A 16,968-nucleotide genomic window follows, 5' to 3' on the forward strand; every position below is an offset into this window, starting at 1 on the left:
ACTAGCGCGACTGCCGGAAGGTTACACTGTCTCTAACATGCTAGTCCATAATTATCAAGCCTTATGCGCATCTGTCGTGATCGTCCTTTTCAGCGGCTTTCAGCTCACTACACTGTTCTAATATATAACAAGTGCGAGCAATAAGGTCCTAGTCTGATTTTTCTCATCTGTTGCTCCTTGGCACTCCACATCGAACAAGTTTCCTCGTGTGTTATCCGATAGTCATGTGACTGCTGAACTGATCACCTTATAAACTTGCTGCTACTCTTGTTGATCGTTCCCCAAAACCTCTGGTCCTAAAAGGGGAATTATACATCTCATGCTTTCCATGAAATAAGATATTTAAACATATATTTTTTGGTATTCTCTATTAAACTATTGCTCTTGTAGCGTGCTATAAAATTTCAATTGTTACAGGAACAGGCTTAGAAGCTTCCGGACTATTTTTTATCTTTTGCTGGTAGGAGTCGTGCTTAGACAAAGTTACTACGAATTGCTTAAATCTACCATGTTTCACGGCAACAGCAGAGTCGTCCCTCTTTACCATGCTTTAGCTTTCCTATCTGTATATTCCAAATCCTTTCATAACTAATTTTTTAAAACTTTTCCTACTTAGTAATTTCAAGGTAATTTAATGTCGTTAAAATGAAAAGAAGATAGAAGTAGAATAAGTTGTTATCCAAATAAATAGCATCTATATAGTTCTTCTAAGATTATATTACTGTTAAGTTTTAGAAAAAAGTTGAAAATTTCTCTTGTTCTCGCTTTCCATGTAATACCTCCTGAAATCACCATATATGCCTTTACCGACTGCATTAATCATTTGCAATGAAAAGTTTATAATTTTTAGTCAAAGCAAAAAATTAAATTGATCACCAACACTCTTGTATTTTTAAGCCGGTAACCGAATCTTTGCTGCAGTTACCGCTTCCTCTCAGCAACCTTATCTTGTTTTTTTTATTCATTTGGTTTATTTGATAGGCACAAATGCGTTAGCTTGGCGGTGCCAAATTCTGTTGTTTTTACATTTTGGATATTTTAAAACTAGGAGGTTACAATGTTGAAATATTTTTTTTATAAAGAGAAAAATTTTACAGCTATCTTAAGACTAGAAATAAGATTCTATATACAAGAGAGGGGGCAAAACATTTTTTTTATGAAAAATTTTAAAACAAAGAATTCAATAGTAATAGTTTTTAGGAAATATTTACAGTTATCTTAAAACTAACAATATAGTTTGGTAACCAAAAGGGAGAACAAAAATTTATGAAAAATTTCACAGGTGTTTTAAAACTATGGATACAATTCTATTTACAAGATGGGGGACAATAATTTTAACAAAGAGGTAAAATTACAACTATCTTAAAACTAGGAATACGGAATACAAATTTAAACTTTTTTACCGGAGACTTATGCTTGGTCAAGATATTCAGAGGGGGGCTTATTTCCAAAATCGGTGTAGAAGCAGTTGTATCAAGGACAGGGAAGAGAAGGCGTAGATGGTGACCGGGAGAGAAGACCAAAACTTGCAACTTTCGTACAAACGGGAGATCAGCGAAACAAATTAGCGCAGTCTAGTAGGTCGGATTGGCGGATGGTATTCTTCGGACCCGCGGGGAATCCTTCAAAAGTCATCGGACCTTGAGTCGCTCTCGGTTCAGTTTCCGTTGTGGTAAGGGCGACGGCGGTCACATAGTGGCAGTCTGGAGCTGATCGGTTCCACACGGCAGGAGGAAGCTTCTAAAAACGAGAAACCTTATCTTGTTATCGATAGAGATTCCTGATTTAAACGAACTTGCGCCAACTAAGATAACATGGCTTGCTTAAACAAAATGAGATATGCAATAAGTTTGACATGTCTTTCCAACATTATAATAATACTTAATATTTTTTTAACTTCCAGAGCATTAGGGGGGGCTATAGCCCCTCCTAGCCCCCCCTTGCGCACGCCAATGGAGATAACGCTCGAAATGTCGTGTAAATTACATATCTGTAGGCAATTTCATGCCCCGATATTGTGTCGTCTCGTAAGAAAACAAAATTTCCTAGAAGGATATAGCCGACTTTTATTGAACGAAAATCATTTTAAAAATCCGAGATTTTTGTTGTTAACTATAGAACAAAAATTTCGGACTTTTAAAATGATTTATTGGACAAAAATATTTAAATTTTCTAAACAAAAGCGATCAATTTAGTTGAAGTTGATTGATTTCATGAATATACAAGGAATTGCCCCGGAGATCAAAGATACCCCGTTTGAACCTTCGGCAGTTGTGTTTACTCGGAATACCAACGGTGTAAAAAGTTACGCGGACTACCAAGGAGGTCCAAAAAAATGGGAACGCTTACTTTGATCGGTCATATCTCAGCTGTTACCAAATCGATTTTAAATATGTCTTCACCACTAGAAAGGTATGTCTTTTGTAAAGACATTGAAAAAATAGATTAATAGGGTTGTCTACCGTAAGTTATAGTGAAAAGATTAAAACAAAGTCAGAGAAGAAAAAATGGGAAAGCTACTTTGACTGGCCATATCTTAGATGGTTTGTTCACCGATTCCAAATTTTTCTTCACCATTGGACAGGTATATCTTTTACAAAAACGGTGATCAAAAAGTAATTGAAAACAAACTTGTATATCCGAAGTAATCTCATTTTGTCTGTACTGACTTTCAATTACTGTTTTTACAAAACAGTAATTCAAAGTCAGTATATACAAAATGAGCTTTTCAGTTCCAATAATTGTATCTCAGCCGTTTGTCAACCATTTTCAATTTTTCTTACACTAATAAAATTCTATATGCAATAGATAGTAGATTGTCAAAAAATTCTGTACTTTTTCGAGGTTTTAGGCGGAATGGTTTTCACAATGCACCTTATCCACCTTGTTTAGTTTTACGGTTTGAAATGTAACATGTTTACTCTATATTTCTTCATATCACATATGGATACTATTATATCAAAATGTTCGCACAAGCGTGGAAAAACTCAATATTGTATGCAAGTTACAAAATAATGGTGTGTAATAAGAAAAGTTCAGTAAATACGAAGAAGTTCAGAATGTTTAAAATATTCGTCATATAACTTTAAATTTAATAGTTTTTTTTATACACCAATCGATTGTAATTGATGGCGGCTACAATTTTTGAAAGAACAAATTCTTAAATTTTCTAAAAAAATAGACAAAAGTACGTAGAACTACAGAAATTTCATTTCATTAGCAAATAAATTGAAATTCAAAACAATGACTTATACTTCTTTATATACCAATCGATTGTAATTGAATTTCGGCTACAATTCTGAATGATAAATTTTTATTTTTATCTCAAAAATAGAAAAAAAATACGTAGACGTACAGAAATTTCATTTAGTTGGCAAATATCGTCGAATACAAAGGGATGAGCTAAACCTTTTGATGTACCAGTCGATTGTAATTGATTTCAGTTACAATTTCTTAAAGAACAAATTCTTAAATTTTCTCAAAAAATAAACAAAAATACGTAGAACAACATAAATTTAATTCAGTTGGTAAATATCGTAGAATTCCAAGCGTTGATCTATACCTGTACCAATCGATTGTAATTGATTCCGACTACAATAACTAAACTTACAATTTTTATATTTTCTCACAAAAATAGACAAAAATACGCAGAACTAAAGAATTTCATATAGTCTATTTTCTGAGAAAATATTAGAATTTGTTCTTTCAGAAATTGTTCGCTGAAATCATTTACAATCGATTGGTACATAAAAAGGTATAGGAATCAGGAATCAGAATATATTGGCTTACATGGCACGTTCCCCGTATGTAGTCGGGGATTTGTGCCTTGCCGTGTGTTTTCATCATTTCCTGAGCGGAAGGAAAGGACAAGGATGTGTGGGGAAGTAGAATTGGAAGGGTGGGAAAAATAAGAGCACAAAACAAAAACAAACAACAGGTAAGTTAAACTCACAAGTAGTTCCACTTGCCTGCGAATAAGCCTAAAGCTCTTTACCACATTGGATAAGAAACTTTAGTATGTCTCTGAATTTCAGTCGTCCAAACATGGTTTCGTCTATATAAGGACGGCTGAAGACTCGAAATCGCAATTGCGCTACCGCTGGACAGTTGCATATCAGATGATATGAGGTTCTGTAGTCGGATTCACAAAGATCACACGAAAAAGACTCAGCGCACTGAATAGTTGCCATGTGATAATTGAGTTTGCAGTGGCCGGTTAAAGCCCTGGTCAGCATGCCGCAGTGGAGCTTCGAAAAATGTATGAGATTTTTCGAGACCACTGGGCATGGTTGTTTTAGAAACGCCTTTGTTTGGCGACACGTTTGTAGATTTCTTCAATAATTGCGGTGTTTGGACGAAGCCCAGGACCGTATTTTTCCCTTATTCAACTTGTCGAAATTGGCAGCGCGGGCTCAGGACCAACGAAGTCAATCGCTGAACCTGCCCTGGTCAATTCGTCAGCCCATTCATTTCCAGTAATACCGCAATGTCCGGGCACCCAGACAAGGTAGATAGTGTTGATAAATGCTTAGTTCTTTGATTTGGGTTCGGCACGCGATCACTAACTTGGACCGTGATTTGTCTGAGCTAAGGGCCTTGATTGCAGCCTGACTATCGGAGCAGAAACTTATAACTCTACCGGACAAACTCAGTTGAAGGGCCGATTGCACCCCGCACATAATCGCAAAGATTTCTGCTTGGAATACAGTACAGTATCTACCTAGAGAGTGAGACTGTTCCAATCTCATTTCATGACAGTAGACACCAGCACCAGCACGTCTCTCCATCAGAGAACCGTCAGTGTAACAGACCACTTGCGTTTGTTGTTGTCTCTCCATATAGCCAGACAACCACTCCTCTCGAGAGGGAATCTTCACATGGAATGTCCTGTAAGGAAAACTACAAGTGAGTGTAATATCGCTGGGAGCAAGAATATCTTCACCCCATGTAACCATTTGTGACCACAATCGTGTATGACTGGTAGCAAGATCAACATGTTTACTGTTCCAAAGCCCAGTAACCTGCAGTCTGTATGCACATGATAGTGCTTCTTGTTTAAGGTGTATGTGTAATGGTTTGATATTTAGAAGTGCCTCAAGAGCAGCAGTCGGAGTCGTGGTGAAAGCACCAGTCAACGCCATGTGCGCCATTCTTTGCAGATGGTTTAGCTTTGACTGGACTGTTATCACCTCTCCCTTCTGCCACCACACAAGGCATCCGTATGACAGTATTGGACGTAAAATTGTCGTGTAAATCCAATAGATGTATTTAGGTTTGAGATCCCAGGTCTTTCCAAAAGTTCGTCTGCACTGCCCGAGGGCCATGCACGCTTTCTTGACTCTGAACTCAATGTGAGCAGACCAATTCAGTTTGGAATCCAATATGACTCCAACGTATTTGACTTGATCTGCACACAGTAGCTCAGAATCAAAGAACTGCAAGGGACGAACCCCGGTTGTTATTCGCTTCTTCGTGCAAAGAACCATTGAAGTTTTGCTCGGGTTAACTGATAGCTTAACTTGTCGACACCACTGTTCGACAGCTCTTCATGCCTGTTGCATTAAGTCAAAGATTGTTCCGATGCAAAATCCAGTAATTAGTATTTAGTAATCGTCAGCAAACCCGTGGGTAGGAAATCGAAGCTCATTGAGTTTCTTCAACAAGCCGTCAGCTACCAAGTTCCATAACAAAGGTGACAGAACGCCGCCCTGAGGACAACCGCAAATACTCAACTTCCGTATCTCAGCCTGTCGCAGTGACGTATGCGTAAGCAAAGTATGCGGTTACTAAGTATTGCGTTTATCCAACCCGAGTTACATGCAGGTATCCCATGACAGCTTCCAGAATAGACGGGAAGGACACACTGTCAAAAGCACCCTCAATATCTAGGAATACACCCAAGCTAGATTGTTTGAGCGAGAAGGCTTTCTTAATGTTGTAAACATCATCGTGAAGCAGAGTTATCGTGGATTTCCTACACTGATATGCATGTTGCATTTTGTGCAGTGGATATTCAACTAAACTAACGTTCCTGATGTGATGATCGATTATCCGTTCCAAAGCTTACAGAAGAAAAAAAACTTAAGCTGATAGGCCTAAAACTCTTGGCTTCTTCATAGCTTGAGCGGGGAATAAATCTAACAGTTATTTCTCGCCATGCTTTCGGGATATACCCGGTAGCAAGATTGGAAATCAAAATCTTTTTCAAGACATGTTTAAGAATATCAAATCCCTTTTGCAGTAGCACGGGAAGTATTCCATCTTTTCCGGGTGATTTATATGGAGTAAAGCTGCCAACTGCCCACTTGACCGATTCAGTGGAAACCAATGTGCGTGCTAACGCCCACGTGTCCGAATCACCAGAATGAGAACTGTGAACATTGTTCAACTCCGGATCGATACAACCTGGAAAGTGTGTGTCGAAGAGACAATTAAGAACATCTTTTTCGTCCGTCACATAAACACCATCTCTGGTTTTGAAGGAGTTCGTCTGAAAATCATTCGATTTGGAGAGAATTTTATTTAACCTGCTAGCCTCGTTCAGACTAGAGACATTAGTGCATAGGCTTTGCCAGCCAGCCCGTCCTGCAGATCTAAGACATATCTTATATGCACTACGAGCTGACCTGAAAGCTCTGGAGTCATCACGCTGACGCCGACTCCATAACTTTCTTCATTCTTTCAAGCTCAGCCCTCCACCAAGGGGTTCCCCTAGTCAATTTAACAGTACGAAGTGGACAAGCTTCTTCGTAGGATGCTAATATGAATGAGTTTGTCGTATCCACGACGTCATCTAAGTCGTCTAGTTGACTAATTTTTGGAAAATATTCATGAAATTTAGTCGCCAAGTTTTCCAAAAAGAGGTCCCAGTTTGTAAATTTAGGATTACGATATGTTACCACATTGAAGTTGACATCAAAATGATCGAAAAATATATATTTATGATCGGATAGAGACGGTTCAGTTTCACTTGGACCCTGCCAATTTTCCAGCTCATGCAAAATTCAATCAGAGCAAAGTGTTATGTCTAAGTTGGTCGGTTTCCCACATTCAGAATATGGAGATTTGTACTACTTATGTACTCCATCAGTTCAGAGCCTCTCAGATTGATGTCTGAGCTGCCCCAAATGATGTGATGATAATTCGTATCACTGCCGATAATGAGCGGAAGCCCATTTCTGCTACAATATAATACAACGCTTTTGAAATCATCAGAAGGAGATGACTCGTTATGCGGTAGATATGCTGAACAATATATATATATATATATATATATATATATATATATATATATATATATATATATATATATATATATATATATATATATATATATATATATATATATATATATATATATATATATATATATATATATATATATATATATATATATATATATATATATATATATATATATATATATATATATATATATATATATATATATATATATATATTTTGTCTACGTTTCCGACAGTCAGTGTAACTGTGACAACACAGATATCGCGAGTTGTGAGCTCCGATATGAGACACGCGTCAATAACCTTATTTGTAAGAATGCAAGCACGAGGCATTTCACGTGGCTTAGTCATGCCTGTCTTATTGTAAGCAATGAAGGCAGTGTTAAGTAACTTTTCAAAATAGAAGTTTCCTTTATGGAAATACAGTTCTTGAACCAATGCTATGGAAGCTTTACCTTCCTGCATGAGTCGAGATAAATTCATAGTTTCTGCACGTTTATGCTGGAGATTGATTTGTGCTATTCTAACCATTGTTGATTAGAGAACTGTACATTTCATTTCCAACATAAATTTCACAACAACTAGAGGACACCAAGTGAGTTGGGATGGTAACGCATATAGCGAGCCATATCAGGTTTAAATGGGACACGATCATCTGATTCCCACCATTTGAAAAGGAAACAATGGTCCACTGTGTTAGAGATTCGCATAACACAGTAAGGGCAAAACCCAAAATGCTCCGTGCACGACTGGCATATTTTAGACCCTCCAGTCATCAAGTCCTCGGCACGGAACTGCACCTTGACTTAGGGTCTCCTACTTTCAGTCGCCTCCTACGACATGGGAGCAGTGGCTCAATTCTTGGCCGAATACCACACGGCCTCTGGGCAGGTTCATCTGTACACATCGAAATTTGATATTCGAAACTCAACAAAACTTCACCGAACTACCATCATCCGAGAGTCTCAGCAAACCCCCAGCCAACAAAAATTCGGCAAAATTAAGCGGATCATCGGTGAAAAACTTCGGTGCGTAGAATGAACGTTCCGCTGCGTAATGCAGCATACTGGGGAGTTCACCCAACTCTTCCCAGGCTCCGTTCGCCATTGAGAATATTTTAATTTTACCCATAGCACGGATCGCATGACACTATGGAATTGGTGTTCACTGTTTGGTGGATTTTTGCCACTGGCACAGGTAGTCCGTAGTGTAATTCTTAGCCGGTTGAAACAACCACTACCGACACTACACGGCTTATCTAGGCTGTTCGGTGAAAGAAACTGACATTGAAGGACAGCTTCCAGAGATGGCCGAACAGCCGGCGAATTTGTTCTTGAAATTGTTCGCTGAAATCATTTACAATCGATTGGCACATAAAAAGGTATAGGTCAACGCTTTAGATTCGAAGTTATTTACCAACCAAATTAAATTTCTAAATTTATAAAGAAGTATAAGTCATCTAAATTTATAAAGAAGTATAAGTTATCGCTTTGAATTCCAAATTATTTGCCAATGAAATGAAATTTCAGTAGTTCTACGTACTTTTGTCTATTTTTTGAGAAAATATAGGAATTTGTTCTTTCAGAAATTATAGCTATCATCAATTACAATCGATTTGTGTATAAACTATAGGTCATCGCTTTAAATTTAAAGTTATATGAAGAATGCTTTAAAAATTCTGAACTTCTTTATATTTACTGAATTTTTCCTTTTTGTTTTGAAAGCAAAAAACTTTTAAGATTTTTGAAAAGTGGGAAAGACAGATCTTTAAGATTCTTTTGGGGCCGTAATTCAACAATATAGATACTTTCAGAATGGGCGAGTAGACGCCAAATGTCGATATCTGAGGCCATTTTGAAAAACAAAATGACGACTTTCGGTTTAGCGAAATTCTCTAAAATTTAATCAATATGGGTATTTTCAGTTATCGACGCCTAAAGCATTTTAATAAACAAGAAGACGACTTCCTAGTAAATGGAACTCTCAAAAACTATAAATATTAGGGTGGGGCAAAATGCTCGTTTTTTCAGCACAGCACTTTTTTGGTCCCATTTGGGGTCCCAAATAAATGTGCAAAATTTGGAGTAGATTAGTTTTACCCGGCGTAGCGCATTGCGTTTGAAATTTGTATAGAAATTAGTATGGGAAAATCTACTTTTTGTATTTTCAATTCTATAGACTACAATTCTTCGTGCAATGTGTCAACATATATATATAGAAGTGTTGTCCAGAATATGCTAAATAATTTTGCCGAAGGATGTATGGTGTTAGAATGTCTCTAAAGCAAGTTATAGCTGTTCAAAGTTCGATAGATCCAATTAAATGCCAAAAATCATTTTTTTGGCAACACTGCGGATGTACCAATGATATTTCATATAGCATACCAAAATAACATCACATATTTTAGATTTACCACATTGGTATGATTGGATGAATTATTCAAAACCCTCAGCTCAATTTTATGGGCGTAGATAGTTTAGCAATAGGGTGTAGTGAGAGGAGAGGACATAGAAATTTGAACTGAAATAACTGAAATATTGTCGAGTTGGAATGTTCAGATGAATTATTATAAAACATTTTCACAATGTCCTATGCATAATAGAGTGGGACATGGTTATATGAAAAAAATAAAATTTCGCTCCGAGTAACTTTTTGGGTCCCATTTAGCTCCCAGAACAACTCTGCAAATTTTAAGCTCGATCGGTGAAACTATATTTTTGCGCCGCTGTTTAAAGTTTACATGAGATTTCGTATGGGGAAATCGTCTTTTGCAATTTTAATTCGTCCAAGAGTAGCCGCTACCTCCTAAAAATAAATGGATGTCTAATTTTAATAGGAAATTTGTTAAGGAAACAAAGTCTAGAAGACCGCGAAACGATTTCATGCTTCTGGAAAAAGTTATTAAGAAAAAACCGATTGATGCCCTGGAGATCGATGAAAATTTCACTTTGCATAGCATCACTGCTGCTGACGATAAAATTATATGCAAATTTTTTTAACGCAATGCACTATAGTCCCAAATCTGTATTTAGGAAGACAAAACTGTTTGCGCCCAAACTGTTGGTTTTAGATATATAGTGTCTTCGGAGAACTTTCTTAGAACTTTGTGGCTATTTTTTTATATTAGTGAAATTAGGGTGGTCCTTGTGGTTTGGGTGTTCCAAGTATCAACTTTTTAGATGTGTTAAATTCAACTACATAATGTTCTACAAAGTTATAAATGAATCAAATTGAAGCAACTTTTTTGAAGAAACTGTATAGCTATCTGAAATAGTTCATGCGTTAAAATTTTTGCAACATTTAAGGTAGGGTTGCTCTTGAAAAATTGGTTTTCTAATAATAACTTTTTATGTGTTTATTTCTCGCAAATACTTTGTTCTAGAGATTTTTAGAACTTTTATAATTGCACATTTTTGCCGAAGCAATCAAGTTTATATCTCATATGTTTGCATAGCTACAGGCGATTTTCAAAGCAAAAATGGTTTTTTTCAAAGCTTCCAAGATTGCAAATGGATTTTCAATTTTTTAACTTCATTTGAAAGATCGGAACTTTTCTAGTTTTTAGTGAAAAAACTGCAAGAGCGTTATTTCTGTAAAAAAAATAATAACTTTTTAAAAATGGTACATTTTTCAACAAAAATCGTTCATAACTTTTAAAATAGACGAGATAAACACTTTGTTACTTCAGCAAAAATATGCGCCATTCAAAGTTCTAAAAGTGCTGTAAACAAAGTATTTACGATAAATCAATGTATGAAATGACAAATGAAAAATAGTGATTTTAAGGGGTCCCGTTTTCATCACTCAATCTCTTATGGTAAAATTAACTGAGAAATAGTAAATGCGAGCGATAAATCTGAGAAATTCTATTAGATATGTTAACCTTTTTGAAAGAACAGTCTACCGTACATTTAAATGGTTGCGTGAATTTACAGTAGTGTTAGTTGCAAACTATCGTTAACTCAAAATCGGCCAACAAAAGTTATCTATCCTTAATTAACTAAATCCTTTTTGGTTTGGACTTGTGCTCAAAACGAGTACTAGAAAACAAATGCTGTAGTTCAAGTCTTGTTATCTTAAAATGAAAGCTTGAAACGAGATTGTTATTCATATCAGTGGAAATTATTGTATATTTTTCCAACATTTATGCAATGTTTTAAAGTATAATTTAAATATCGGCTATAATAACGGCTGTCGGTAAGTTAATGTAATGTTCTCATGTCTTTGTTAATTCAAAACAAATAAAATTAAGAGGTCTAACCACGAACTGACAAAATAAGTTATAAAGCATATTTCCATACCATCTCTATAATGCATGTTGACAATACTTGCTTTATTGGCCATGTAGTAACTTTTATTTAGAATTTAACATAGAACGCTAATAACACTATTTTAACTTCACGCTAAGATTTAGTTGTATGGTGGATTGTTTGTTTCGAAAAGTGGCACATATCCAACAGAATTTCCATGGCTTTTGGTATTATCACAAACAATGACTATATCTCAGTTAATTGTACTATACGAGATTGAGCAATAAAAACGCGACCTCTTAAAATCACTTTTTTCATTTATCATTTCATACATTGATTTATCGTAAATACTTTGTTTGCAGCTCTTTTGGAACTTTGTATGGCGCATATTTTTGCTGAAGTAACAATGTTATTATCTCGTCTATTTGAAAAGTTATGAACAATTTTTGTTGAAAAATGCATCATTTTTAAAAATTTATTATTTTTTTACAGAACTAGAAAAGTTCCGATCTTTCAAATGAAGTTAAAAAATTGAAAATCCATTTGCAATCTTGGAAGATACAGAGCTTTGAAAATCGCCTGTAACTATGTAAACATATGAGATAGAAACTTGATTGCTTCTGCAAAAATGTGCAATTACAAAAGTTCTAAAAATCTCTAGAACAAAGTATTTGCGAGAAATAAACACATAAAAAGTTATTATTAGAAAACCAATTTTTCAAGAGCCACCCTACCTTAAATGTTGCAAAAATTATAACGCATGAACCATTACAGATAGCTATACAGTTTCTTCAGAAAAGTTGCTTCAATTTGATTCATTTGTAACTTTGTAGAACATTATGTAGCTGAATTTAAACATCTAAAAAAATGATACTTGGAACACCCAAATCACAAGGACCACCCTAATTCAACTAATATAAAAAATCGGCCACAAAGTTCTAAGAAAGTTCTCCGAAGACACTATATATCTAAAACCAACGGTTTGGGCGCAAATAGTTTTGTCTTCCTAAATACAGCTTTGGGACCATAGTGCGATGGGCGACTCTTGGAGGAATTATTTTGTGAAAGTTAATTTTCCCATACAAAATCCCATGTTAACTTTAAACAGTGGGCGCAAAAATATAGTTTCAGGGATCGAGCTAAGAATTTGCACAGTTGTTCTAGGACCCAAATGGTACCGGAAAAGTTGCTCGGAGCTGAAATCTATTTTTTGTCCCATCCTATGTGCACGCCTAAAGCAACTCGCTGGTCCCGAATGATGTCTCGGAAAACAAAGGTTTCTGTCTGGTTTGGTAATGGGAAAGCGAAAACGAATTCTGGTTTTTTAGCTAGGGAACCAATTTAGAAAATATATTTCAAACAAAACATGCAAACAATCAAACAAACAAATAGGTTAGACCAACCAAACAAAGAGTAAAATATAGGGGGCTGATACATTCAACCTGAATAAACAAAGAATTTATGATGATGAAAGCTGACCAACGTAAAAATTCAAAACAGTCCACCTACGACCAAAAAGATTCTTAAGCTTAGTCGTTTAATGTTTCACTTTCACTTATTTCACGTCAACGTGGGTCTCACCTACTAATTTCTCACTTTCTTCAGACAAACCCCAATAATGTGACCATCAATCGTCCTAATCCCAACATTATATCTTCAACCATCGGCTCGGAACAACCTTCTCGCTAATTCAGCCGACGTCCAAACGCATCATCATCATCATCATCACCTTTGCTTAGGTGCGCGCACATTCGAATGCATTCTCCGACAACAACATAAAGCTTTGGGTATCTTTCACCTCATAAACGGTCCTCAAGAATCAAACAGCAATCAAATCGGATGGACGGGGTTGCGTTTTGTCGACGGCTTTCGATCTCTCGATTTCGATCTCGTGAACAACAGCAACAAACAATAAACGGCAAACATCAAATTAATAACCTTTCGCTTTTTGTGTAGGAGCATTATTTATGGTGCCGAAGGGTTCCCACTCGAATTCATACACCCCGACCGTTCTTCCTAATCGTTACTACGATCCGATCCGGAATTTAGGTCAAAGTTGAACACAACAACAACAACAACAAACCGGTCATCTGAGTAGTAGGGTCAATAACCGTGTCTAGTGTGAAATATTTCCAACTTACCCAGTCGTTGAAGTGAATCTTTTCCAGCTCCTTCCCGGACGTTTCCGCTTGAGCCTTCAACCGGAGCACTTCCGCATCACCCTGGCACACCCGCTGTAGGAACGTTCTCAGCTCGAGCGTTTCGGTGGCCAACGCACGGCATACGGCCCGGTAGTGGTCTTCCGGCTTGGAGGGGGACACCCGTGACGAGCAGAACTGCAAACGAGAAACAACAAAAAAGAGGATGGTTCGTTAAGTAATTTTCGTCGTGAATGTAATACCGACCGCAGCCAGCAGCCAGCAGCCAGCGGCGCAGCGGTCGGCAATGAGCAAGGTGCAAAAAGTGGTTGCTAGCTGTTTAAGCTAAAAGGTAAGTGGTTGCTTTTACAATCGAGATGAATAGCCGTCTCGATAATTCAGCAGCGATAAGCGATAGCCATTGTTTGACTGTCTACAATTGTGGGGTGTCTCTTTTTTTGCGAATCAGTCAAAGTAAGTAGCACCGTTGGTTGGTTGGTTGCTTGAATGGTTTAAGATGAGTTTCCGGGTGTTATCTGCTGGACGGGAAAAGCCTGATTTGGCTGCGATTTGCTTTTCTCGCATTGTTATAGCCGCTGCTGGTGGGATGTCACCACGGGACCCAACACCGAGTGTGCTTGCGTAATATGCAAAATAAATTATGCATCTTGAAAGAAGATAAACGCAACGGCAGCAACAACTGTGGACAATTTATGAAAAGGTGGTATGACTTTCACAGTAGCTGAGTTGCGTAACGGGAGTGCTATTCAAATCAGGAAGAGATTAAAGAACGGGATATGCATAGAGAAGAAATGACACAAGCTAGCACAGTATTTGAAAGGGTGTTCACGGTGTATTTATTAGAACAACTTTATGCAAAAAAATTCAGCATCTCTGAAACTTCGGAATATGAAAGAATGGATTTTCCCCTTTCATTTGAAACTAAGATCAAAATGATCCGTCGGGGGGTCCAGAGCAACTTTTTTTTTAAGTTTTTTCGTAACAATATTGGTTTTACTACTCGAATTAGTTCATATTTCTGTTTCTAGATGGTGCTTTAGACATTCGAAAAACACTAAATGTGAGAATTTGATAGAAAATTTAATTGTCTACAAGTTTGCTGACAACTAAAAATTGATCTAAAATCACCCGGAAAAGTTGTTTAAGATTTTAACGAAGTTAAATCTAAGATAGTTTAACATGAGGCCTAGTGGTTTGGAAATATATTTTCTCGCACTTATTTCACTACCAAAAATATAATTGGGTTTAGTGACATGAAAATATTTGACGGGATTCATTACAACTTCTTCGTTGACAATTCCTATTGACCTTCTTAAAATTAGGATGTTTGACAGAGACAGAAAACTATTTATGCTTTTGGTTCAAGTTTGTAATCTTTCCCGATAGGTTCGAAGGAACTACCATTCATCGGAAGGTATTGCTTGGTTACAAGGGTTTGCTTACATTTATGTTTTAGAAAGGATAATACATCGCATAATTTAGGTTATGATCGTTTAAGTCAGCTAATATAATTCTGCTCAAGATGAAATGTTGGGACACACAGTTTATAATTGAACGCCAACCACAGAAGTAACTGTCCAAATTAGTAATTAGCGTGAAACGATTCATTCAAATGTTTTCCGCAAAGTATATTGTTGGATTTTACGAACATTTCCTATCAATTATGCGAGAAATCGTTAATCAATTGATCCTAGATTATGCGAAATGTATTACTTTTGAAAACAAAATATGATTTGAGTACAAGAAAAACCTTATATACATACAAATCCACGAATATATCCCAAAAAACATTATCTTGATCCGAAAACTCAAAGTTTTTTGTTCACTGTTTGTCACATTGAGTTAATTTTGAAAAAGATAATCAGCGTTTTTAACCAATTACAATGAAATTCGCGAAATATTGCAATGGTGTCATCAGTTTCATTGAATTTGTTCAAATATAAAGGTTGAAGTTCAGGACAAGTGAATTTTATACGAAGATGCTAACAAAATAGGAGGTTCATGCAAAAATAGTTATCAGTCATCCCCGAGAACAATCGAAAAAATGAAAAAGAGGGCATACATCATTGAAAAAGCTGTTTCTGCGGGAGGAATCACTCACCATCTTGGAAAAGAATATTAACATCATACTAGTTTGGTCAACACTTATCTAATACTTTTCATCCCAAAAATAGTAATGGTGCCCTATAACAGGTGGAATCTGGAATTATAATTTTCAGCTAAAAGATGAGACTTTCCAAGCTCTCAAATTCCGCTGAAGGCACTGTTCAATTAAATACAGGTATTTGGCAAATGATAAAAGTGCGTGTGAATTGACTTACAAACCACTAGGGTTTCTGTGAAACTAACTTAGACTTAGACTTCGTTAAAATATTAAGCAACTTTTCCGGATAATTTCAAATCGGTTTTTAGTTGTTAACAAAGTTGTAGACAATAAAAATATCTATCATATTCTCACTTTTAGTGTTGTTCGAATGTCTAAAGCATCATCTATGGATAGAAATATGAACTAGTTCTATTGTAAAATCTATGTTTTCACGAAAAAAAACTTCAAAAAAAAAAGTTGCTCTAGACCCCCCGACGGATTATTTTGATGTTGGTTTCAAATGAAAGGGGAAAGCCCATTCTTTCATATCCTGAAGTTTCAGAGATGCTGAATTTTTTTTGCATAAAGTTGTTAAAAAAAGACACCGTGGTGTTGACTGTAGAAGTTTTAATCAAAAAATGGGTGGGTAATGTCAGAGACATAACCGGAGTGAAATAGAATACACTTTAGACTGGTTATACAAATGCTACAATTTTTTTACAATCTTCTGATAGGTTGTATTAAAAGCAGTTATTTTGTTATTTCTAATGAAAATACCGAAATATCGATACACGTACATCGAAATCTAAAATATTCGAACATATTTATCTATATGGTAATCCTAAAAAGAGCATTTAATGAATGTTATTGTAAATTGAATCATTACACGAAACTGTCAACAAATCACACAAATGATAACTTTTTATTTCGTGCCATTCTACGACATGCCGACGATATTGTTCACAAGGGGATCACTTACTATCCAACGCTCTTGGCAAGCCACTTTCTGATGCTTGTAATAACAAAACTTCAATTCAATTCTTTGTTGATAAATGATGGCCCTGAAAAGGGCCTTTTGTTTGGGCAGTATTCGGAATTTAGTTGGAGCTAGTGTATTTGTGCCATCTGAGACGGCGTGCTCGGTGAGCTTTTCTGACCACTACAAACGGACGGCCGCTTCTTGTGTCCTTTAACAATGTTCGGAAACATTTAGATCGACGTATATGGTA

The 16,968-nt window shown here is 36.3% G+C and overlaps 1 protein-coding gene across 5 annotated transcripts in view; it reads right to left on the bottom strand.

Moving 5' to 3' along the window:
• Positions 1–16,968, bottom strand: part of LOC131678691 (protein spire) — a 563,546-nt gene that overhangs the window by 200,789 nt on the left and 345,789 nt on the right. For all 5 annotated transcript variants that reach the window (XM_058958940.1, XM_058958943.1, XM_058958941.1 and 2 more), the window contains exon 5: positions 13,636–13,830. In XM_058958940.1, coding sequence (XP_058814923.1) covers positions 13,636–13,830 — 195 coding nt within the window. The remainder of the gene's footprint in view (positions 1–13,635; positions 13,831–16,968) is intronic.

The sequence above is a fragment of the Topomyia yanbarensis genome, chromosome 2 (assembly GCF_030247195.1).
Source record: "Topomyia yanbarensis strain Yona2022 chromosome 2, ASM3024719v1, whole genome shotgun sequence".
In the NCBI taxonomy this organism is placed as follows: domain Eukaryota; kingdom Metazoa; phylum Arthropoda; class Insecta; order Diptera; family Culicidae; genus Topomyia; species Topomyia yanbarensis.